At 43.1% G+C, this 24967-nt stretch overlaps 1 protein-coding gene and 1 long non-coding RNA gene across 2 annotated transcripts; one reads left to right on the forward strand and one right to left on the reverse strand.

Annotated features, from left to right (window-relative positions):
- Window positions 1-589: 589 nt before the first annotated feature.
- Window positions 590-15795, reverse strand: ZNF786 (zinc finger protein 786). Its single transcript, XM_055589415.1, has 4 exons — window positions 15783-15795; window positions 14136-14399; window positions 4995-5147; window positions 590-2870 (listed from the first exon to the last, which is right to left on the reverse strand). Exons 1-4 carry the CDS (start codon window positions 15793-15795, stop codon window positions 1036-1038), a joined length of 2265 nt encoding a protein of 754 aa, XP_055445390.1. The 3' UTR covers window positions 590-1035.
- Window positions 15796-16363: 568 nt separating this feature from the next.
- Window positions 16364-18635, forward strand: LOC129658753 (uncharacterized). The gene is made up of 3 exons (XR_008717510.1): window positions 16364-16663; window positions 17692-17734; window positions 18154-18635. It is a non-coding gene; the product is annotated as an uncharacterized LOC129658753 (long non-coding RNA).
- The last annotated feature ends 6332 nt before the right edge of the window (window positions 18636-24967 follow it).

Raw genomic sequence — 24967 nt, forward strand, 5'->3', positions numbered from 1 at the left:
TTGAACGTTCACTTGAAAACTCTCTATACAGAACTGTTGTTGCCTGTCATGCTTCCTGCTTAGCTTTACTACTTCGTCTTAACTCAAGACTTTAGTCATCTGCCTAGAAAGTCACTCCTGGAAATCTTGTTCACTCTCAGTTGCAAACAGCATCTGTGTTCTGGAACTCCCAAACCTACCCCCCGTCTCTATCTCTTATGTAAGTTCTAGTCTGGGGGGGGAGGTAAATGAGGCGTTTGAGATTAATATATACAGCAAAAAGAACCTAATAGCACAGGGAACTATACTCAATATTTTGTAGTAACTAATAAGGGAAAAGAATCTAAAAAAAAATAGACACACACATATATATATATATGTATAACTAAATCACTTTGCTGTACACCTGAAACTAACACATTGTAAATCAACTACACTCCAACTGAAAACAAAAAACAAACTCTAGTCCCATATAACTTACCACCTTCAGTTTTTTCTTCAACCCAGCTTAACCAAAATTTTCTTAAATCATCTTTTCCTTAAGGGTAACTATGCATAATCCCTGTGGAACCTGCTATGACACTTCAGCATTCACATCGACACACCCCAATTCAGAGAACTCATTTTATTGCTATTAGCTTCAAATAAATGAATCAAACCAAACTCAGTATCATTTCAGACCTGCAACAGAATTCACTGGATTGAAGCCCCTGCTTATGTTCATACTATGAAGAGAAGAGCTGACATTTAACAGTCACCCCATGCTTTTGAGAACAGTACTGGAGGGCTTTCCCGCTGCCTAATTCACGTCAGGATTTCAGAGTTAGCTTATTAGCATGCGGTGGGAAAATTATCCCATAAGATGGTGGGAAGAACAAATACCTCTTTTTACCAATAGATAAAAAAAATATTAATAGCTGGTGATGTTTTAAATGAGAGAATCTTCGTGGTTTCTCCTATTCCTAACTCGCATTCCATTCTTGCTCTCTTACCAGATGTGGGGTTCGGCTGTGGCTTCCCAGGCAACACCGATTCTGCTGACCGCTTTGGGTGCCTTCAACTCCAGTCGGCCTCGATCATCGCAAACAGCTGGCTGAGCCTTTTCTTAACATCAGGCTCTCTGCGGACACGGCAGGATTTCGTGTGCACTCGCACGTGTTCGGCCAGTTTCGACTTGTAAATGAAGCCCTTGCCGCAGTCCGCACAGGCGAACGGACGGTCAGGCCGGTGGATGCGCTGGTGCCGGAGCATGTGGCCCCTTTCCCGGAAGTTTTTGTCGCACTCAGGGCAGCGGAAAGGCCTCTCCCCGGTGTGCAGGCCTTGGTGGCTGAGCAGCTGCGCCTTCAAGCGGAAGCGCTTGTCACACTGTGGACACTGGAAGGGCTTCTCGCCTGTGTGCGTCCGGACGTGCTCCACGAGCTTGGACTGCTTGGCGAAGCCCTTGCCGCATTCACAGGAGAAGGGCATCGGGCCTCCGTGCAGCAGCTGGTGCGCCTTCAGGTCGGCCTTCACGCGGTAGCTCTTACCGCAGTCGGGGCATGGGAAGGGCCTCTCACCCGTGTGCAGGCGCCGGTGGCTCCGCAGCTGCCCCTGGAGGCGGAAGCGGCGGCCGCAGTCCGCACAGCTGAAGGGCCGCTCGCCGCTGTGCACGCGGAAGTGCTCAGCCAGCTTGGACGGCCGCGTGAAGCCCCGGCCGCACTCGGCGCACTGGAAGGGCCGCTCGCGGCTGTGCGTGCGCTCGTGTGCCTTCAGGATGCCCTTGAGGCGGAAGCTCTTGCCGCATTCGGCACAGCCGAAGGGCCGCTCGCCGCTGTGCACCCGCAGGTGCTCGCGCAGCTTGCACGGATGGGCAAAGCCGCGGCCGCACTCGTCACACGCCAGCGGCCTCTCACCTCCGTGCCGCAGCCCGTGGGCCCGCAGCGCGCTCCTTAGGCGAAAGCCTAGGCCGCACTCCGGGCCTGTGCAGGGCGGCTCATGAGAGGGCGGCTGCCGGTGGAGCCGCAGCTGCCCGCGTTGGCGGAAGGCCCGACCACACTCAGCGCACCGGCAGGGCCGCTCCGCGCGGTGCACGTGAGTGTGGTCGGAGAGCCTGCATCGCTGGGAGGGTCGCCGGCTGCACGCACCATAGGAGGACGGTCTCTCCCCTCCGGGGCCAGGCTTGAGAGCCTCCGGCCCCCCAGCCCAGTGGCCACACTTCTGACCAGCTAGGTTCGAGCTCGGGGGGAGCTCGTCCTGCTCAGAGGCCGCCCCGGCACCTTCTCTCGGGGAGACTGGCCTCTCCATGCCCGGGGGGTCCCGGGAGGCACTCTCGTCGCAACCGGGGTACGGAGGCGGCCCTGGCAGCGTCACGCGGTGGCCACACGTTTCTTCACTTTCGAGGCCCAGCGGGCAGCTCTCCTCAGCCCGGACTGCCAGGGGGTTAAGCAAGCGCAGTTTCCGGCGGAAGCTCCGCCCACATCCCGGGCAGCGGAAGTGAGTCTGGCTCCGAGGCTGCTGTGCCTTGGGTTGTTTGCTGAGTTGCTTCCAGGCCTTCGAGTGGCTCCCCTGGTGCCACTCTAAGAGGTCCTCATTCCAAAAGCTTTCCCCACAGAAGGCACAGAACTGCTGGAGGCCCTCCCCTGAGGCGGTTTTCTGGAAGCCTGGGATACCCAGGGCCCTGGGGCTGGCGATTTTATCTCTTTGGGTGGGTTCCCTGGAGCTGTGGACCGCTGGGAGTAGAGCCCAGGTGTTATGTCTCTGTGGGTTCACGAGGGCGACGGCTTGGTCAGGCCTGAAAGAAACATCTTCACTTTTTTCTGATAAGGGTTCACAGGAACGGTGGCTCTGAAGAGGAGCTACTTGGAAATAGTAATGAGCTTCTTCTGAACTCACAGCTTGTTGGTTTCCTAAAACTGAAAACAAGATTCAGTCAGTGTCCCAGCCTATGTCATGGCTAAGGCTTTTGTGGCCAGAAGCGGTAATCTGAGGTGGCCCAGGAGCCCAACTTGCACTGAACTAAACCAGCAGCTCCTTTCAGTGGCAGTCAGTTTCATGACCAGGAGAATCATGAGCCCTAGTTTAGGACTAAACTGAACACACCTATCTTAGAATACTAAAAAAAGGACACTTAGGTCACAAGCGTAGGGCCTAGTCTCTGGCATCAGACTGGGTTCAAATCCAGTCTTTTCACTGTGCTGCCTTTGTCAAGCTAATCTCCAGCTTCAGTTCCTTTTCCTGTTAGAAACGGAAACAGCAATACATAACTGTTATGAGGACTGTATGAGTTAATGTGTGTAAAGTGCTTAGTGTGGGCTTGGGATGCTGCAGGTACTCTGTAAATGTTCACCATTATTATGACCTGGGGACCACCAGTCTTGTCCCATTTGGATGTGCAGACATTCCTGGTTCAAAAAATAATGACGGTACTGTTCCTGGCAGCATTAAGCCCTGACTAACACTATGGTTGGGATTCCCGAGTGGCTCAGTGGTCAAGAACCCGCTTACCAACACGGGAGATGTAGGTTTGATCCCTGGGTAGGAATCTCCTTCCTGGAGAAGGAAATGACAACCCATTCCATGGTTCTTGCTTGGAAAATCTCATGGACAGAGGTGCGCTACAGTCCTCAGGGTCACAAAAAAGTCAGACACAGCTTAGAGACTAAACACCACCACTATGGTTATGTGTAATCCATGAGCTATCCTAAGACCAGCTGTTTCTCCCTCCTCACCTCTATTCCTATCAATCTTGTAAAAAGGTTTCTTAGAAGAACTGATAACAGATGGTAAAAAGTGAAATAATTTGTGAGTAAAACTCTTTACTCTCCTGAAAGAGGCAGCTAAAAAGTAAACTGTTGACAAGATTTCTTGGAATGATATTCCCATTTGACTTTCTCTTTCCTTACTCTGTTAAAGAATCTGCCTGCAATGCAGAAGACCCCAGTTCAATTCCTTGGTCAGGAAGACCCACTGGCGAAGGGATAGGCTACTCACTCCAGTATTCTTGGGCTTCCCGCATGGCTCAGCTGGTAAAGAATCTGCTTGCAATGCAAGAGACCTGGGTTCAGTCCCTAGGTTGGAAACATCCCCTGCAGAAGGGAAAGGCTACCCACTCCAATATTCTGGCCTGGAGAATTCCATGAACTATATAGTCCATGGGGTCGCAAAGAGTCGGACATGACTAAGTGACTCACTTTTTCCTTGCTTTAATACTGACTGTTAAGAAGCCAAAAATCTTAGACTTTCTTATCATGACAAGAAACAAAGGAGTTGCTGATTCCCCCTGCCTGAAGAATAGCGCATATTTGCTGAACTCTTACTGTGTTGCCAGGTATCATTTTAACAATCTACATATATGCTGCTACTGCTAAGTCACTTTAGTTGTGTCCGACTCTGTGCGACCCCATAGACGGCAGCCCACCAGGCTCCCCTGTCCCTGGGATTCTCCAGGCAAAAACACTGGAGTGGGTTGCCATTTCCTTCTCCAATGCATGAAAGTGAAAAGTGAAAGTGAAGTCGCTCAGTTGGGCCCGACCCTCAGCGACCCCATGGACTGCAGACTTCCAGGCTCCTCCGTCCATGGCATTTTCCAGGCAAGAGTACTGGAGTGGGGTGCCACTGCCTTCTCCATCTACATATATAAACTCATTTAATCCGACTCTTTGTGACCCCCATGGACTATACAGTCCATGGAACTCTCCAGGCCAGAATACTGGAGTGGGTAGCCATTCCCTTCTCCAGGGGATCTTCCCAACCCAGGGATCAAACCCTGGTCTCCCACATTGCAGGTGATTCTTTACCATCTGAGCCACCAGGAGAGGATGAATAACTGGCCCAGGTTACCTGGAAAAGGCAGGACCCAGACTCAGGATGCAGAACCCATAATCCTAGCTACTGTGCTTTACTGCCTTTCTCTGGAATATACCAGATGTTAAGCCTCAGTTCAGTCAAACAGGAAGGCAACACCAAAGAAATGGAACTAAGAAACATGAATGTGATGTCTTAAGGACAGAGCCTTAAGAAATCATCTTAAAACTCACCTGAAAATGGCTGTCCCTCAATAAATGGATCAAAATGCAAATCAGCAGCAGAGCAAATTATGTTTCTTGATTCCTGTGATTCTCCCCATTTCTTAAAGAGTTCTCTCCCCTGCTCAATCCAGGATATTAGTTCTGGTTTAGGAAGTCCATTATCTGTACAGAAAAGTCAGACAACGTAGTTTGGTTTCCTTGAGCACTGAATTTCGAAGCACAGTAAGTTGTTTTTAAATTTCCTAAATCTACTCCTGGTAAAATATATGAGAAGAGATGTTTGAAAAATAGAGTATAGGTTTACACAAAGAGAAGCAAAACTGCCCACATTTTGTAACACTGCTTCCTAACTAACTGGGACCTTTAGATGAGTTGTATGTTTAATTTTGTTTTGGTCCTTGTAGAGCTAGCAATGCTGCATTCTGTCATGGGTTTATTAAAACTCACCAGTAGTGTGCTTTGAGAATGCTGGAACAACACCTGAGACAACTGGCAATATCTTGGGAATACAGGGTAAACAAAAATAAGAGCAAGAATGACTGTTCTAGGAAATTTCAATGTACCTAGCTTCAGCTAAAACATTCTCTGAGAAGTACTTTCGGTAACACTACAATCACAACCTAAAACACAGTAGACTTCTGCTAGAATAGAAGGGGCTGCAATGAATGAATAAATGAAAATAGTTACAAAATTCTCTAATATATGACCCTGGTCCCCTGGAAGAAAAGTTTACTCTATTTTCAAGTAAAACTTTCTTTCAATTATATTTAAAAGAACCAAAAGTATGCTTCATGGATTGCTAAAGAGAGATTAACAGAAGGTCCAGATCAGAGAAAGAGGATAAGCTGGGTAATGCCTTAGGGATAAAATGTCAGAGAGTAATCATGTACACGTGGAAACTGATCACACTGTGCCAGATTCCTCACTAGCCCTCTGAAATCTGACTTCAACCCCAAATTAATTCCAAGGCTCCTCTCATGATAAAAGGAATCACTATCTTTTATTCAAATCCAAATACCTATTCTCAATCTTCATCTGGGTTGAACTCTCTGCATCTTTTAAAATAAAACCATCTTCCTAAAAAAAAAATAAGAAAACAAGTCCATGTATAACCATGTCAAAAAGAATAAAATACTACGAATAAATTTAATAAAAAAATAAGATACAATAAAAATCATAAAATGTTGAAAGTAATTCTAAAAAGTCCTAAATAAATGAAACGGTATGAATTGGAAGACTTAGTATTGTTAAGATGACAATATTCTCCAAACCCCATCTGCTTTTTCTTTTTTGGTAGAAACTGACAAAATGATGGTAAAGCAATGGTAATTAAAACAGTGTGGTACTGGCATAAGGCTAGACACAGAGATCGAAGAAGCAGAATTCAGAATCCAGAAATAAACTGCCATTTTTATGGTCAACTAGTTTTCCAAAAGGCTGTCAAGGTAATTCAATGGGGGGAAAGAAGGCTTTCCAAAAAACGGTGTTGGGACAACTGGATATTTATATGCAGAAGAAGTTGGATTCCTACCTCACACCGTGTAAAAAAAATTAACTCAAAATGGATCAAAGAAGGGGAATAAAAAGGATCAAAGACCTAAATATGAGCACTAAAACTATAAAATTCTTAGAAGAAAACATAGGAGTGAAACTTTATGACTTAGGATTTGGCAATGGTTTCTTAGATATGACACCAAAAGCTCAAGAAACAAAAGAAAAAAATAAACTGGACTTCATCAAAACTTAAAACTTCTGTGCTTCAAGGACACAATCAAAAACAGACAACCCAAGAACCAGAGGAAATAGGCGCAAATCACATATGTGATGTGGGTCTAGTATTCAGAAGAAATAGAGAGCTCTCATATCTCAACAGTAAAAAAAAAAAAAAAAAAAAAACACCAAACCTTAAAAATGGGCCAACTATTAATATTTTAATAAACATTTCTCCAAAGAAGATATACAATGAAAAGATGCTCAACATGATTAACCATTTAGGAAATGCAAACCAAACACACAATGATACACCACTTCACATCATTTGATCTTGATGCTTGGACATTTCTTTTTGGGTGGCACAGTAATCATGACTGGATTATTTTTCTTTCTCTATAGATTCAATTAACTGGTAACAATGAAAATAATGTAATATCTTGGATTAATGTTTTAGAAACACTCCATAGAAACTAGAAAGCTTAATTATGGTAATGAGATAGAATGTAAGTATCAGAAATGCTGCAATATAAAAGAAGTGGTCTGGCTGGCAGGTGTTGGCAGGAGAAGCAGAGGGAATATAGGAGAACTAATTACCTTATCTTTATAGACTGAAGGGATCAAGAGATAACAAGTTGATGAAACATGATCTAGAAGGTTATCATTTAAATTATAAAGGTAGCAAATAGAGGCACTAAAAAACTATCAAAATTTGAGGAGATGATAGAAGAAGGATAGTACACAGTAAGGAGTTAAGGCTGTCTAGATGACACCACCCTTATAGCAGAAAGTGAAGAGGAACTAAAAAGCCTCTGGATGAAAGTGAAAGAGGAGAGTGAAAAAGTTGGCTTAAAGCTCAACATTCAGAAAAGGAAGATCATGGCATCTGGTCCCATCACTTCATGGAAAATAGATGGGGAAACAGTGGAAACAGTGTCAGACTTTATTTTGGGGGGCTCCAAAATCACTGCAGATGGTGACTTCAGCCATGAAATTAAAAGACACTGACCCCTTGGAAGAAAAGTTATGACCAACCTAGATAGCATATTGAAAAGCAGAGACATTACTTTGCCAACAAAAGTCCATCTAGTCAAGGCTATGGTTTTTCCAGTGGTCATGTATGGATGTGAGAGTTGGACTGTGAAGAAAGCTGAGCGCCAAAGAATTGATGCTTTTGAACTGTGGTGTTGGAGAAGACTCTTGAGAGTCCCTTGGACTGCAAGGAGATGCAACCAGTCCATTCTAGATGAGATCAGCCCTGGGTGTTCTTTGGAAGGAATGATGCTAAAGCTGAAACTCCAGTACTTTGGCCACCTCATGCGAAGAGTTGACTCACTGGAAAAGACCCTGATGCTGGGAGGGTTTGGGGGCAAGAGGAGAAGGGGACGACAGAGGATGAGATGGCTGGATGGCATCATTGACTCGATGGACATGAGTCTGAGTGAACTCCGGGAGTTGGTGATGGACAGGGAGGTGTGGCGTGCTGCAATTCATGGGGTCGCAAAGAGTCAGACACGACTGATCGACTGATCAACTGAACTGAACTGAAACTAGATAAACTAAGAAATACAGATGTAAGCATGATAGACTAAAGGAAAACAAAGTAAGAACTAATACAGAAATGGTTAAAAGTTATTGCCTTTGAGGAATGAACTGAGTGAGGGCAGGGATGGGATGAGAGTGAAGCAAGAGACTTTTATCACTCATTCTGAAGCTCCTCCAAACAGACTGATTTTTTAAAAAATCATATTTAATAATAAAATTATAAAGACTAAGCAAAAAGACTAAAAGGAACACCATTAGAATAACTACCAGAAACAACTGCAGTTAAACACACTAGTGTGTATTACCTTCTGAAATCACATTGCAAAAAAGATAACATTAGCTTTCCTGAGGCATATGAAATTAAAAGACGCTTACTCCTTGGAAGAAAAGTTATGACCAACCTAGATAGCATATTCAAAAGCAGAGACATTACTTTGCCAACAAAGGTCCGTCTAGTCAAGGCTATGGTTTTTCCTGTGGTCATGTATGGATGTGAGAGTTGGACTGTGAAGAAAGCTGAGCGCTGAAGAATTGATGCTTTTGAACTGTGGTGTTGGAGAAGACTCTTGAGAGTCCCACGGACTGCAAGGAGATCCAACCAGTCCATTCTAAAGGAGATCAGTCCTGGGTTTCCTCTGGAAGGAGTGATGCTAAAGCTGAAACTCCAGTACTTTGGCCACCTCATGCGAAGACTTGACTCATTGGAAAAGACTCTGATGCTGGGAGGGATTGGGGACAGGAGGAGAAGGGGACGACAGAGGATGACATGGCTGGATGGCATCACCAATTTGATGGACATAAGTCTGAGTGAACTCCGGGAGTTGGTGATGGACAGGGAGGCCTGGCGTGCTGCAATTCATGGGGTCGCAAAGAGTCGGACACGACTGAGCGACTGAACTGAACTGAGGCATATGAACACCACTGTAAAAGCTGACAGGAACATCGTCCTGGAGGAGGAACTGGCAACCCACTCCAGTATTCTTGCCTGGAAAATCCCATGAACAGAGGAGTCTAGCTACAGTCCAGGGGGTCGCAGAGTTGGACACAACTGACCACAGCACACACACACACAGAGGAACATCATAGGTTAAAGATACACAGGGTAGTTTATGGATATGCGTAAGGCATGTGTCCATGTGGAAAATCATGGCAACCTCTGAGCACACAGTGATTAAAAGTCCTGACGTATATTTAGTCATCTCTGACCACGTTATATTACACACTGTCATAAGTATTCTCATGCAGCAACATCTACCCTTGAATAAGGGTTAGCAATACTTAGAGATATTAATGAAAGTCTCTGGGTAAAAGTGCCTTTCTGAGTTAATTTCTGAGAAACCTGGTGAACTGAGAAACAGGAGTTATTGAGTGACTGAGACCCCTAACAGGAGCCAGTTCCATGCATTAGGCAGAGTTAAAAACTTCTTACCTAGAGAAAGGAGAATCTCATAATTGGCTCTCATTACTTGCTTGTAAAGCTCCTTCTGCCATGCCTCTAGATTCTGCCATTCTTGCTCTGAGAAATAAATGGCCACATCCTCAAAAGTCAGAGGTAACTGAAATTATAGACATGATACATATACAGTCATCAGTTCAGTCGCTCAGTCGTGTCCGACTCTTTGCAACCCCATGGACTACAGCACACCAGGCTTATACAGTCATTATTGCTTCAAAACCCCACTGCCTTGTCATCAATTTAAGAATTTCATAGTGTAGTGTTTTTGTCTGTTAGGCAGCTTCTCCCTTGGGAACAGCTCCTCCCCTACTCCCGTCGTGTGGTTCTGTTGGGTGACCACAACCACCCCTTTCACTTGTTTCTCTATGCTTCGCCCAGCTACGAATGCATATGTATAGAATGGAATTCTTTCATTTTTCCTTTAAACAAAAATGGTAACAAATCACTGTGTGACTTCTTTCAATGTCATCTTCCTGAAAAGTGAAAGTGAAGTCGCTCAGCCGTGTCCGACTCTTTGTGACCCCATGGACTGTAGCCTACCAAGCTCCTCTGTCCATGGGATTTTCCAGGCAATAGTACTGGAGTGGATTGTCATTTCCTTTTCAGGGGATCTTCCCGACCCAGGGATCGAACCCGGTCTCCCGCATTGTAGAGAGATGCTTTACCGTCTGAGCCACCAGGGAAGTACTAGGTCAATTTATATAGGCAAAATCAGGTTTTTCTAAATTGCAGTATTCATGGGTACACATACCCCACTGATGATACGTATTTTCCATTTCCTTTATAAATTACCAACAATGCTCTGATATGCTTCTTTATATATGAGTGGTTTTACTTCCGCAGGAAAAGGCTAAAAATGAGAACTACTAAATCAAAGGATAGAAACGCCTTCTATTTACGAGATATCACTCGATTGCCTTCCAAAAAGAATGCAGCACTTAACCCTTGCCAATAGAGACTTTTTTTTAAAGAGCCCCTTTAGAATGCCTTGTAGGGCCCACTTTAAAAATAAAATTTAGTTATTTGTTTGTGGCTGTGCTGGGTCTTGGTTGCTGCGTGGGCTTTTTCTCTAGCTGCGGTGAACAGGAGCTCTTCTCTAGTTGTGGTGCTTGGACCTCTCGTGGTGGCTTCTCTCGCTGTGGCGCACAGGCTCTAGGGTGCAGACTTCAGTAGTTGTGGTTCCTGAGATCTACAGTGCAGGCTCAACAGTTGTGGTGCACTGGCTTAGCTGCTCCGTGGCATGTGGGATCTTCCAGAACCAGGGATTGAACCTGTGTCTCCTGCACTGTCAGGTGGATTCTCTACCACTGAGCCACCAGGCAAGTCCAAAGGTGTAAAGGTTCTTCACACCTTTGCCAGCACAGATGTTCTTAAACTTTGCTTCTTTATTTATTGGTGTATGTGACAGGTAAAAAATTTTATTTCATTGTTTTAATTTGCATTCGTGAGACTTTGCAACCTTATTTCATATTTGGGGGGGTTCCCCACATATCTTTGCACATGCTTGCTCTCATCCTTGGCTCAACATTTTACTGGGCTTTTATAATCTGAATGAACTTTCTTACATTAGGGTTAAGAGATGACTTAGAAGACTTTCCCTATTCTAAAATTTATATAAAAGATATTCTGAAATCTTCACAATGTTTTTTATGACTTTATTAGAATGAAATCTTTTTCCATCTGGGACTTATTTTTATATGTATCATAACAAGAAGGGACAGAATTCTTTTTCCAAAGAGATATTCAGCTGTCACAAAACATACTGACTAGTCTGTTTACCACGGATTTGGGATCATTTTTTCATAAACTAGTTTTCCGTTTATACTTGGTTATATTTTTGTTCCACTGGTGATTCTGTGTATTCTTGCTCCAATACTGCACTGTTTAATTCTTACATTTTTATCAAATTATTTGCCATTTAAAGGGATATGGCCATCTACCACCACCTAGATCCTGATCTTTTAATTGGAGGATATTTGCTTTACAGTGTTGTGTTGATTTCTGCTGTACAACATTACAAGTCAGTCATATATATATATATATGTGTGTGTGTGTGTGTGTATGTATATATATATATATATGTGTATGTATGTACACACTCCCATCCCATTGAGCCTCACTCTCATCACGCCCCTTTTTTAAAAGGAAATTGTCATGACTTTTCTTGTCTATTTTCTCTTCTAAATAAACAGGGAAAATATTTTGTCAAAGTTATACAAATACTATTGGGATTCTGATGGGAATATACTAAATATGTGAATTTTTATTGAACTGGATCTCTAAATTACGAGATCTTCCCATCCAGAAACATATCTTTCATTTACCTAGATTTTTTGTGTTAGTAAAATTTAATGTTTTCTTTGTACAGATCTTATATAAGTCTTGCCAGATTCATTCCTAGGAATTTGAGAGTTCTGGTTGCTACTGTGAGAACTGAACCGAGTAGGAATATACAAAGTGCACACATGCATCCCCTTAACACCATCTAGCTGCCTTAGATTACCCTGTGGTGAGCCCTACCTATTCCCACTTGGTGTGACAACCTTCCCTCTGAGTTCAGATAATGCTCCTTTGCTACAGTAATTCTAAAGCTACACCCCTTCTTATACCCACTTTTACAGGCAAACTTCAGATCAAGGAGTAATTTCGACTTGCAAGTCTTATTATTTAAGAAATATATTTCATCAGGCTAAAGTACTTCCTCTGATGGGTCTGGGCAAAGTAAATAGAAAATCTAGAAAAAATTTATCCTTCGAGGTGCCACAAAGAACATTCATGAAAAGAAGTCAAAATATCGGCATTAACAGGAGTTTGGAAGAAGTTGATTCCAACCATCATGGATAACATTGAGGGATTCAAGATTTCAGCAGAGGCAGTAACTGCAGATGTGATGGACGCAGCAAGAGAACTAGAATTCAGAGTGGAGGCCGAAGGTGCGACTGACCTGCTGCAAACTCGTGATAAAAGTTTAACAAATGAGGAGAGGCTTCTTATGGATGAGCAAAGACAGTGGTTTCTCCAGATGGAATCTACTCCTGCAGAAGATGCCATTTAGATTGTTAAAATGACAAGAAAGGATTTAGAATATCATAATTAGCTGATAAAGCAGTGGCAAGGTTCAAGAGGACTGACTCTAATTTTGAAAGTGCTACTTCAGGTGAAATGCTATTAAACAGCATTACATGCTACAGAGAACTCATACCTGGAAGGAAGAGTCAATCCATCCCCCAAACTGCACTGCTATCTTATTTTAAGAAATTGCCAGTCATGCCAACCTTCAGTAACTACCACCCTCATCAGTCAGCAGCCATCAACATGGAGCAAGACCCTCCAACAGCAGTAAGATTACAACTTCCTAGAGGCTCAGATGATGGTGAGGACTTTTAGCCATAGAGTATTTTTAATTAAGGGTTGTACGTTGCTTTTTAAGACATAATGCTGCTGCATACTCAATGACTATAGTGTAAACATAATTTTTATACACCGTGGGAAACCAAAAAAAGAAAAAGACTTCTTTTATTGTGATATTTGCTTTACTGCAGTAGTTCTAAAACCAAACCCAAAATATCCCTGAGGTATGCCTGCATCTGTAATTTTCCCTATAAATGTGTTGCATATCTTTTGCATATTTAGGAATTACAGGTTTTGCTGAGATTATTTATTATATTTTTCGGTCTTTTTTGTTGTTGTTGCTGTTTTGTTTTGCTAAGGTCTTTAGCAATACCTTAAAAGTAATCATCTCATGAGTTCATTTAGTAATCAGCTATAGCCTTATGAAATGCATTTCTTAAGCAGTAAGACTTGAAAGACGAAATTACTCCTCCATCTGAAACTTGCTTGTGGAACTCGGTGTAAAAACGCTCAATACGTAAGCTTACAAAATACAGAAAGACATAAAACCTCAATTTCAACAAAACACTAAATAAAATAATGTATATCCTACTTAGGTCTTTATATTCGACTTCTATTCTTTCCAACGTGTCCTCCTTCCTTCTTAACGCAACACACTTCAACACATTAGGCTTTAATTTTGACCTTGCCAGCTATCATTTCAACCATTCAGAATCTAAACTTTAAAAAATATTTATTCTAAATTCGGTAACTTATAATGTAAAAACCGACTGAACTTTAACACCCAGCGCTGGCCCCACACGAATTTTGATGCCTTCCCTCGTCTGGCCCCATCACTCACGGGCGCCCATGGCCCAGACTCTGCAGTTTCACGCTCGGCTTTGTTCAGGGTTGGCCACGGAGGAGCGGAGGTCACCGGCTCGGTCCAGGGTCCAGTCCCCACACCATGCGCCTAGCGCGACCCTCAGCCCGCCCACCAGTCCGCGTCCGCCGCGCGAGGACCCCAGGACGCTGACCCACCGAGCCGGAACCCGCGGACCCTCCCCGAGCCTGGGTCAGGGCGTCCGCGCGGGGGGAGCCAGTCTTACCGGAGCCGGCTCGGCCATGGGCTCTCGCGGTCCCACCAGGTGCCCGGTGGGACCGGGCTACCGCCAAGCCAAGCTCCCGGCGGCCCCGCGGCACCTCCCCCGCGGCGGCCTCGCGCTCCGCTCCGACCCGCAGGCCCGGCCCGGGCGCGGTGCACGCTGGAACTCGCGGGCACCTCCGCCCCACAGCGCCCCCTGCGGCCGGGAGGAGCGGGCGCCGCCCATTCTGTGCGGACCTGGCATCTGGTGCAAGCTGGAAGACCAGTCCTGGCAGTGTGTTGGGAGAGTCAGGGGAGGGAGACCGAGACGGAAAGGGTGTGCGGTGGGGGAAATGCAACGTCAACTGCAAATGGAAGGAAAGGAGACTTGCTCTTTAATGAGACGGAGACGATGAGAGTTAGTGCAGGGGTTTGATTCCTCGCCAAAGCCTTCCTTAGTCAAGGATTAGTTTCAAGGGGTCATCTGTGAAGTGGTCCCAGGAATCAAGTGAAGGAGGTGAGAAATCAAGGGGGATTAACGAGCAGGTCTCCCCTGCGGGCAACTGGGAGTCCATCTTGCTGGGGACTCAGGGTGCAGGCCACCCCTGACTGACCCCATGAACTTAAAGTAGGAACACGACTCATAGTCTGTAAAATCCAGGAAAAGGTCTATAACCTAAATATGAAATGGATCTTAAATTTACTCTGCCTTTCACTTTTAAATGGAGTATAATCTATAAAAATATTGAATCACAGTGCTGTGCACCTGAAGCTAATACAATATTCTAAATCAATGTGCACGCGTCTGTGTGTGTGTGTGCTCAGTCACTAAGATGTGTCCGACTCTTTGCGACCCCATGGACTCGAGTCTGCCAGGCTCCTCTGTCCATTGAACTTTCCAGACAAGAATACTGGAGTGGGTTGCTATTTCTTTCTCCAGGGGATCTTCCTAACCCAGGGATTGGACCCACATCTGCATCCTGCGTTGGCAGGTGGATTCTTTACTACTGAACCACCTGGGAAGCCCAAATCAACTGTTCCTATCAGTTCAGTTCAGTCCTTCAGTTGTGCCCGACTCTGTGACCCCATGGACTGCAGCAAGCCAGGCTTCCCTGTCTATCACCAATTCCCAGAGCTTGCTGAAATTCATGTCCATCAAATCAGTAATGCCATCAACCATCTCGTCTTCAATAAGATGAAATGAGAATGTCCTTCCCTTCTCTTCCTGCCTTCAATCTTTCCCAGCATCAGGGTCTTTTAATGTCAGCCCTTCCCATCAGGTGGCCAAAGTATTGGAGCTTCAGCTTCAGCATCAGTCCTTCCAATGAATATTCAGGATTGATTTCCTTTAGGATTGACTGGTTTGATCTCCTTGCAGCCCAAGGGACTCTCAAGAGTCTTCTCCAACACCACAGTTCAAAAGCATCAGTTCTTCTTTATGGTCCAACTCTCACCATAAATCAATTGTAGTTAATTGAAAAAAAAGATTTAAAACTTTTTCCATCGAAAGACATCATAGAGAAAACTATGTCACAGATTGAGAAAAAAATACTTGCAACACGGAATAGCATATAAATACATATAAATAACTGCTAAAAATCATAAACTACCCTAGAGGAAAATGTGCAAAATTCACGGAAAAGAAAAAAAAATGAGTAGGCAATAAATGCACCACAATGTTCCATCTCATCGTTAGTCAGGCAAATGCAATATGTTTATGAAGCTGTGCATATCCTGTCGTCTGGCAATTCTTATCTCAGGGCTATTTTTGCACATATACACAAGAGCCATATCCTAGGATCTCTAAAGGACCATTATTTTAAAAGTAAAAACAGGAAAATAATTTAGATGTCCAATCACCCAGAGGATAGATATCTTATGTGTTGTTTTTTTTTTCCCCTATACTCTGAAAACTAGCAGTAGAAATTAATAAACTGTAGCTAAAGGCAGCACAAATGAATAGTATTAACATAATGCTGAGTGAAAAAACATGTTAGAGATTACACTCAGTATGGTACCATTTACGAAGACTTTAGGACATATAAAACACCATATATTATTTATCAGTAATATTTATATAGGAAAATGATGAAGATCTATTCAGGAATAAGCACCCAGTTTGGGATAGTGGTGACTGATAGGGACTCGGGCAGAGGAGGCGTGCTGAAGAGGTGATGGCAGAAACCAGAGCTGGTCACACAGGTGCTCCGTCAGTTTGATTAATGCCTTACATCTTAAGTTGAGCCAAGGGCACAGAGGCAAACATCCTTTACACGCTTTAAATAGCTTGAATGTTTCAAGGTGCATTTACATAAACTGATCAAGTTATTGGGGTTTCCCAGGTGGTGCAGTGGTAAAGAATCCGCCTGCTAATGCAGGAGACTCGGGTTCAACTCCTGGTTTGGGAAAGGTCTCCTGGAGAAGGAAATGGCAACCCACTCCAGTATTCTTGCCTGGGAAATCCCATGGACAGAGCAACCTGGTGGGCTGCAGTCCATGGGGTTGCAGAGTCAGACACGACTGAGCAACTGAGCATACATCTATTTACATATGGTAATGTATATGTTTCAGTGTTACTTTCTCACTTCGTCCCACCCTCTCCTGCCACAAGTCTCTATGCCTGCATCACTATTTGCTACCCTGCAAATAGGTTCATAAGTATAATTTTTCTAGATTTCATATACATGTGTTAATACATGATGTTTTCCTCTTTCTGGCTTATTTCAGGCTCTAGGTTCATCCACCTCACTAGAAATGACTCAGATTCATTCCTGTTTATGACCAAGTCATATTCCGTTGTATATATGTATCACAACTTCTTTATCCATAAATTCATCTGTTGATAGACATCTAGGTTGCTTCAGATGTGTTAATTTTTAAGGAAACATTTTACTTTGAAATGATTCAATTCACAGAAAGTTGCAATGGTAGTAGAGAAAAGTGCATTATTATAGTACACTGTCAAAACCATGAAACTGACATTGGCACTGTGTGCAAAATTCTAGTGGTTTCATCACATGGGTTAGCTCATGTGACCATCCTGCAATGGAGGAAAAAAACCATGCCATCACCAGAAGTCTCCTTTGGGCTACTCCTTCATAATCACACTCACCATAACCATCTATAACTATCTGTAACTTTGTCATTATAAAAAATGAAGTCATAGCATACAACCTTTTGAAATTGACTTTTTTCAGTCATTATAATGCTCTTGACATCCATCCAAGTTGTTTTTATTCATTATCAATATTTCATTTCTTTCTATTGCTGAGTAGTATTCAATGGTATGGATGTACCATAGTTTGGTTAACCATTTACCTTTTGAAGGATGATGTAGCTATTTCTAGTTTTTTACTATTACCAAAAAAGCTGTTATAAACAATCCTATACAAGTTTTTGAGTGGGGGTATGTTTTCATTTTTCTGGGACAAATGCCCAGGACTATAATTGCTGGGTCATATGGAATGTTATTTGTTTAGGGTTGGGTTTTTTGTTTGTTTTTTTTTTTTGGTATTGGAATTGCTTAGTTTTTAAGAAACTATTTTCCAAAGTGGTTGAACCCTTTTCTACATTCCTACCAGCAACATGTGAAAGATCATTTCTCAGCATCCTCACCAGCATTTGGTAAGATTACTCTTTTTTATTTTCACTATTCTAATAGTTCTGCAATGATCTCATTGTGGTTTGAGTTTGTGCTTCTCTAATGAATAATAATGATAAACACCTTTTCATGTGCTTATTTCTCATCCACATATCCTCTTTGGTGAACTGTCTCTTTATGTTTTTTACCCATTTTCTAATTTCATTTTTTGTTTGTTTTGTTAATGTTGTGTTTTGAGAGTTTTTTACATATTCTAGATACTTGAGTCCATACTTGGCAAGTTATATTTAATTGATTGTAGAGTTTCCTGGGTTAGGTTTGGGATATGTCTTTTAAACTCTAAAACTAGTATTCAAATTTTTCATTAAAACATTATTGTATTCATGGTAACTCTGAACTAGAAAAACCACTCAAACTGGTTAAGTTTTCCATCCTTTCCTAGAGGAAGCCGTCTCCAGTCTTCCTCCTAGCTTTTCCTCATTTACTGATGAAGATGGTCTTCTCGGAGGCTACATTCTTCAGCAGCACTCAGAACTTGAGCTCAAGAGAAATCAGGACATTCACAGGGCCCCGGCACAGGGCCAGAATAGCACGGAAGCGGAGCGGACCACAGGCGAGGCCCTGGGTTTCTGCATGAGGCTCCAGCTATCACGTCACCTTCTCCCTGAAACTCCCAGGACGTGCAAAAAATTTCTGTAATATATGCTACCTACTACAGCTCCTTTTATGTCATGTTTTTATCTGTCGGGTTGAATTACATGCCCTCAAAGATATGTTGAAGTCTTAATCCCTGGTGTTTGTGAACGTGATTTTATTTGCAAACGGGGGCTTTGCAGATATGACTAAGATGCAAGTTGAGATGAGGTCATATGGGAGTAGGGTGGGCCCCTGATCCAGTGTGACTGGTGTCCTTATAAGATGGGGGAAGAGGGGCTTCCCTGTTGGTCCAGTGGCTAAGACTCCATACTCCCAATACATGGGCCTGGGTTCGATCCCTGGTGCCACAACTAAAAGACCCAGCATACTGCAATTGAGCCAAATAAATATTAAAAAAGAAAAAAAGAGGAGGAAAAGAGAAGCAGGGACACAGAGGCACAGGAAGGGCACTATGGGATGACACTGGCAGAGACCGCAGTGATGGCGATGTGTCTACAAGTCAAGAAACACCAAGAATTGTCAGAAAACCACAGAAGCTAGGTAGGATCAAGGAAGCCCTTCCTGGAGCTTCAGAGGGAGCATGGCCCCATGGACACCTTCATTTCAGAATTACAGCCTCCAGAACTGTGAGAAACTAAATTTCTGTTTTTTTAAGCCACCCAGTTGTGGTACTTTGTTGTGGCCATCCTAGGAAATGAGTTCAGTTCAGTTCAGTCGCTCAGTCGTGTCCGACTCTTTGCAACCCCATGAATTGCAGCACGCCAGGCCTCCCTGTCCATTACCAACTCCCGGAGTTCACCCAGACTCACGTCCATTGAGTCAGTGATGCCATCCAGCCATCTCATCCTCTGTCGTCCCCTTCTCCTCCTGCCCCTAATCCCTCCCAGCATCAGAGTCTTTTCCAATGAGTCAACTCTTTGCATGAGGTGGCCAAAGTACTGGAGTTTCAGCTTTAGCATCATTCCTTCCAAAGGAATCCTAGGGCTGATCTCCTTCAGAATGGACTGGTTGGATCTCCTTGCAGTCCAAGGGACTCTCAAGAGTCTTCTCCAACACCACAGTTCAAAAGCATCAATTCTTCGGCGCTCAGCCTTCTTCACAGTCCAACTCTCACATCCATACATGACCACAGGAAAAACCATAGCCTTGACTAGACGGACCTTTGTTGGCAAAGTAATGTCTCTGCTTTTGAATATGCTATCTAGGTTGGTCATAACTTTCCTTCCAAGGAGTAAGTGTCTTTTAATTTCATGGCTGCAATCACCATCTGCAGTGATTTTGGAGCCCAAAAATGAGTACATCATATAATTACACATTATACATTGAGTTGAAATTATTTGCTTTCTTGCCACTTCCCACTCCTAAGTAAAGCCATGGCCCCTGAGAAGAGAAAGTTTGTCTTACTCTACTCTTTATCCCCTGTACAATAGCTGGCACTTGGAGGTACTCATGAATGATCATAAAAGTTAAAAGAAATGTTATGATGTCAATGGTCATTGCTGACTCTTCCAAAACCCAAAAGTTGTTCATCTGTTTATGCGTGCATGATCAGTTGCTTCAGTTGTGTCCAACTCTTTGCTACCCCATGGACTGCAGCCCGCCAGGCTCCTCTTCCATGGGATTCTCCAGGCAAGCATACTGGAGTCGGTTGCCATGCCCTCCTCCAGAGGATCTTCCTGACCCAAGAATAGAACTCGCATCTCCTGCATCTCCCGTATCACAGGCAGATTCTTTACCCACTGAGCTGCCTGGGAAGCCCTCATCCGTTTATACCTGGTAGGAAAAAGATAATGCTGCATACTACTGAATGTTTTAAATAATAATGTCTTTGCAATGAAAAATCTGTAGCCATCTTCAGCCATCTCTGGTAGGCTCTCTCTTCTTACCTCGTTCGGTTAACAATTTCACATTAATGTTGGTTTAAAGGCCATAAAGGAAGTAATGCAGCAGTGTGGTCAAGAACTTGGGCTGTGGGGGCTTCCCTGGTGGTCCAGTATTTAAGATTCCATGCTCTCAATTCAGGGGACCTGGGTTCAATCCTGGGTCAGGGAACTAGATCCCACATGCCACAAGTAAAGTTTCCTCATGCCTCTGAAGACTGAAGATGCTGAGTGCTGCAACTAAGACCTGGCACAACCAAGTAAATAAGTAAATGTTTTTTTTTTTTTTTAAAGGGCTTGGGCTGTGGATAAAGAACAAGGTCCTACTGTATAGCACAGGGAACTGAATTCAATATCCTGTGATAAACCATAAGAAAAAAAAGAATATGTATATAAACGTATAGCTGAGTCACTTTGCTGTACAGCAGAAATTAAACACTACATTGTAAATCAATTCTATTACAATAAAACTAAAAGAAAAAGAAAATTTGGGGCTGGGAGGTTAAAGGAACTTGTATTTGAATTCTGACCTGTGCACTTCTTAGTCCTGTGACCTTGGGCGAATTATTTCACCTTTAAGGCATGTTATCTCTATTATAATCTAGTTGAGAAGGCAGGAGGAGAAGGGGACGACAGAGGATGAGATGGTTGGATGGCATCACTGATTCGATGGCCATGAGTATGAGCAAGCTCCAGGAGTTGGTGATGGACAGGGAAGCCTGGAGTGCTGCAGTCCATGGGGTTGCAAAGAGTTGGACACGACAGAGTGACTGAACTGAACTGAGAAGATTGGATTATATAATATATTTAAAGAGCAAAGAACGGTCTCTGACATTTGGTACTCAATAAATGTTAGTGGTTATTGCTATAACAAATCATTCAAGGGAAAGACTTGAAGTTTTTTTTTCCCATAACCAGAAGAAAATTTAAGAATTTTCTTTATACTTTTAGATTAACACGACAAAACACAAATTTAGATGGCATAAAGGGAAACACCAAAAGATTTGAATACATAGAAATAAACTTTGGGGAACTTCCCTTGTGGTCCAGTGGTTAGGACTCCCACTCCCACTGCAAGGGGCAGGAGTTTGATTCCAGGTTGGGGAACTAAGATCCTCCATGCCACATGGTGTGGCCAAAACCAAAATGAAACTTTGGAACATTAAAAGACACAACAACAACAAAAATAAAGCAAAAGTGAGATTTATATATTGCTGGTGGGAATGTAAACTGGCCTAACTTCTCTGGATAGAAATCTAGTCATATATCTCAAGAGTCTAAAATAGTCATACCTTTGTCCAGTAATCTCTCATTCCTGACAACTGCATCTAAGGAAATGATCAAAAAAGCTTATAAAAATTATGAACTGAGACAGGAGATAGATGGTCACCCCACACCCCCCAGGAAGAGCAGCTGGAGTTCGTCCCCTGTGGACCAACATCCAAAGTGAAAATAGCAGGGCAATCGAGAGAGCAAGCTGAGCCCTGCCTGGATAAAGATAAGAGGCCACGTATTTCTTATTCTCGAAGTCAAGGAGACCTTCCTGACTAGAAAACTCCTTGGAGGTCAAAAGGGGAGTGATGTCAAGTCTACCCATAGGCCTCTTCACTGGAATCCATCTTGTTTGAGGGATGCGTGTGCACACATGGGAGGATCCTGAGATAAACCAAATATGGACTCAGAACCAGATAAAGCAAGATGACTGGCCGAAGAAAACCCAGAAGAATGTGCCCTGCAAGTGATTTAAACTACCCCTAGGGCATGGCCATCTATGGGGTCGAACAGAGTCGGACACACTGAAACGACTCAGCAGCAGCAGCAGCAGCAGGGCATGACTCTCTCTCTGAGTCCTCCTGTGTGTCTATACACATGTATTCAACTCTTTTTCCTCCTAATAAACGCTTTACTTGTTTTAGTACTTTCCATCTTTGTGGGAATCCTTTTCTGTAAAGCCAAAGGGCCAGGGTCTTGTCACTGACCATTGGCCTAGTGGCTGGGATAGGGTGCTCTCACTGCAGCGACCTGACTTTAATCCCTGGCCAGAACCGAAACCCTGCTTCAAGCTGCTGCAGACCGAGGCCACCCCAGATTAGGAAAAGGAGACTCATCTTAAATGTATGTACTGGTAAAAATTAGAACCTAAATGTATAAATAAATTATTAAAACCTGTACAATGAAATAATGTGCAAGCAATTCATTTATATCTTAAAAGAATATTTGATACCAGGGAAGATATTCAAGTATACTTAGTAACAAAGGCAGCTTGCAAAATAGTACTTCTGGTTCCAACTATGTTAAACAAACAGACAAACAAAAATACAGAGGGAAAAAAGAGGCCTGGATGGATAGACACCAAAAGGCTGAGTGATTATCTCTGAATAAGTGCAGTTATAGGGGGCTTTTGTCTTTATGAAAAAGTGAAACTGTTGGTCACTCTGTCGTGTTTGACTCTGCAACCCCATGGACTGTAGCCAACCAGGCTCCTCTGACCATGGGGTTCTCCAGGCAAGAATACTGGAGTGGGTAGCCATTCCCTTCTCCAGGAGATCTTCCTGACCCAGGGATTGAAGCTAGGTCTCTGCCACTGCAGGAAGACTCTACCATCTGAGCCACCAGCGAAGCCCCTGTCTTCTTTCTACATTGCTGTGTATTTCAAACATTCTGCAAAGCACAAAAAGTATAATAAATATTACTAGAGAAAGACAAAAGGCAAAAGTAGGGACTTCCCTGGCAGTCCAGTGGTTAAGACTCCATGTTCCCAGTGCAGGGGGTGCACGTTCAATCCCTGATGGGGGAAGTAAGACTCCACATGTTGTGCATGGCATGGCCAATTTAAAAAAAAGAAAATGTAGAGGTGTCAATTTCAGAATTCTGGTGGTCACTGGTGGCAAAAACAGAAAATGATTTCAACCTATTTACATCATATAAATATAAAATATTTAAATACTTTAAAAATAACATCTATTCTTTCAACTGAGATGAATAATAGCCGCTTGGAGATTTCCATCTACAATCATAGTAATTTGATCACTGTACAAGTCCCAGGCTTTTTGCATATTCCCAGATGAGAACTACATGCACGTGTACTGGGAGGGCACTATTTTCTCTTTGGCTTCAAGGTCAGTGTTTGGCCACATTTTGCTGTTTAGCTGTGGCTTCAGCCTTGGCTGCTGCAAAGTGAAATAGGTGAATGCTTGCGCAATACCATTTCTGGCATCCTTAAACCTGTAAATGAGAAAGACTGTACTGTGGATAGACTTCCATCGCATCCCATCAGTGCACCAATCTTCAGCAGCATCAACAGGGTATGTCATTCATTGTTAGTAAATGAATATCTACTTTCAAACTTAAGTATTCTAAATTCTAGTTTTAACTTGAGGTGGCAACTCTGTTGATCTGCTTTAGATGTTGAAATTCTAACAGTCAGTTGAAGTATACAATGAATGTATGTTTAATATTGCCAAAGTAAAATGCTATAATAATTACTGACAGTTATGATAGGTATGTGTTGAGTGTATGTAATAAATGAAAACTTTAATATAAACATATTACCAGTTAATATGAATACTGAAAGAATGTTAGCCGGATAAATTATTATATCCTTTATGAGCCTACAGGTGTTCAGAAAAATATAAATATGACCACAGGGCAAAATAGTAAAGATTAGATAATATCACAGTTCTAATTACTGTAGAATTATTTGGTGAAATTGCATTCATAACACAAAGTAATCTTTAGAAACTAATGTTTAATTATTTAATTAAAAAATTTAATTAATTTAATTCCATTTAGTCTGTGGCTCTTTAAAAAGAAAAAGCCCTATTTGGTAATTTTTCATATATTCAGTTCAGTTCAATTCAGTCGCTCAGTCACGTCTGACTCTTTGCAACCCCATGAATCGCAGCACGCCAGGCCTCCTTGTCCATCACCAACTCCTGGAGTTCATTCAAACTCAGGTCCATCGAGTCAGTGATGCCATCCAGCCATCTCATCCTCTGTCGTCCCCTTCTCCTCCTGCCCCCAATCCCTCCCAGCATCAGAGTCTTTTCCAATGAGTCAACTCTTCTCATGAGGTGGCCAAAGTACTGGAGTTTAAGCTTTAGCATCACTCCTTCCAAGGAAATCCCAGGGCTGATCTCCTTCAGAATGGACTGGTTGGATCTCCTTGCAGTCCAAGGGACTCTCAAGAGTCTTCTCCAACACCACAGTTCAAAAGCATCAATTCTTCAGCGCTCAGCCTTCTTCACAGTCCAACTCTCACATCCATACATGACCACAGGAAAAACCATAGCCTTGACTAGACGGACCTTTGTTGGCAAAGTAATGTCTCTGCTTTTGAATATGCTATCTAGCTTGGTCATAACTTTCCTTCCAAGGAGTAAGCATCTTTTAATTTCATGGCTGCAGTCACCATCTGCAGTGATTTTGGAGCCCAAAAAAATAAAGTCTGACACTGTTTCCACTGTTTCTCCATCTATTTCCCATGAAGTGATGGGACTGGATGCCATGATCTTCGTTTTCTGAATGTTGAGCTTTAAGCCAACTTTTTCACTCTCCACTTTCACTTTCATCAAGAGGCTTTTTAGTTCCTCTTCACTTTCTGCCATAAGGGTGGTGTCACCTGCATATCTGAGGATATTGATATGTCTCCCGGCAATCTTGATTCCAGCTTGTGTTTCTTCCAGTCCAGCGCTTCTCATGATGTACTCTGCATATAAG

This window comes from Bubalus kerabau, chromosome 8 (assembly GCF_029407905.1).
Source record: "Bubalus kerabau isolate K-KA32 ecotype Philippines breed swamp buffalo chromosome 8, PCC_UOA_SB_1v2, whole genome shotgun sequence".
Classification (NCBI taxonomy): domain Eukaryota; kingdom Metazoa; phylum Chordata; class Mammalia; order Artiodactyla; family Bovidae; genus Bubalus; species Bubalus kerabau.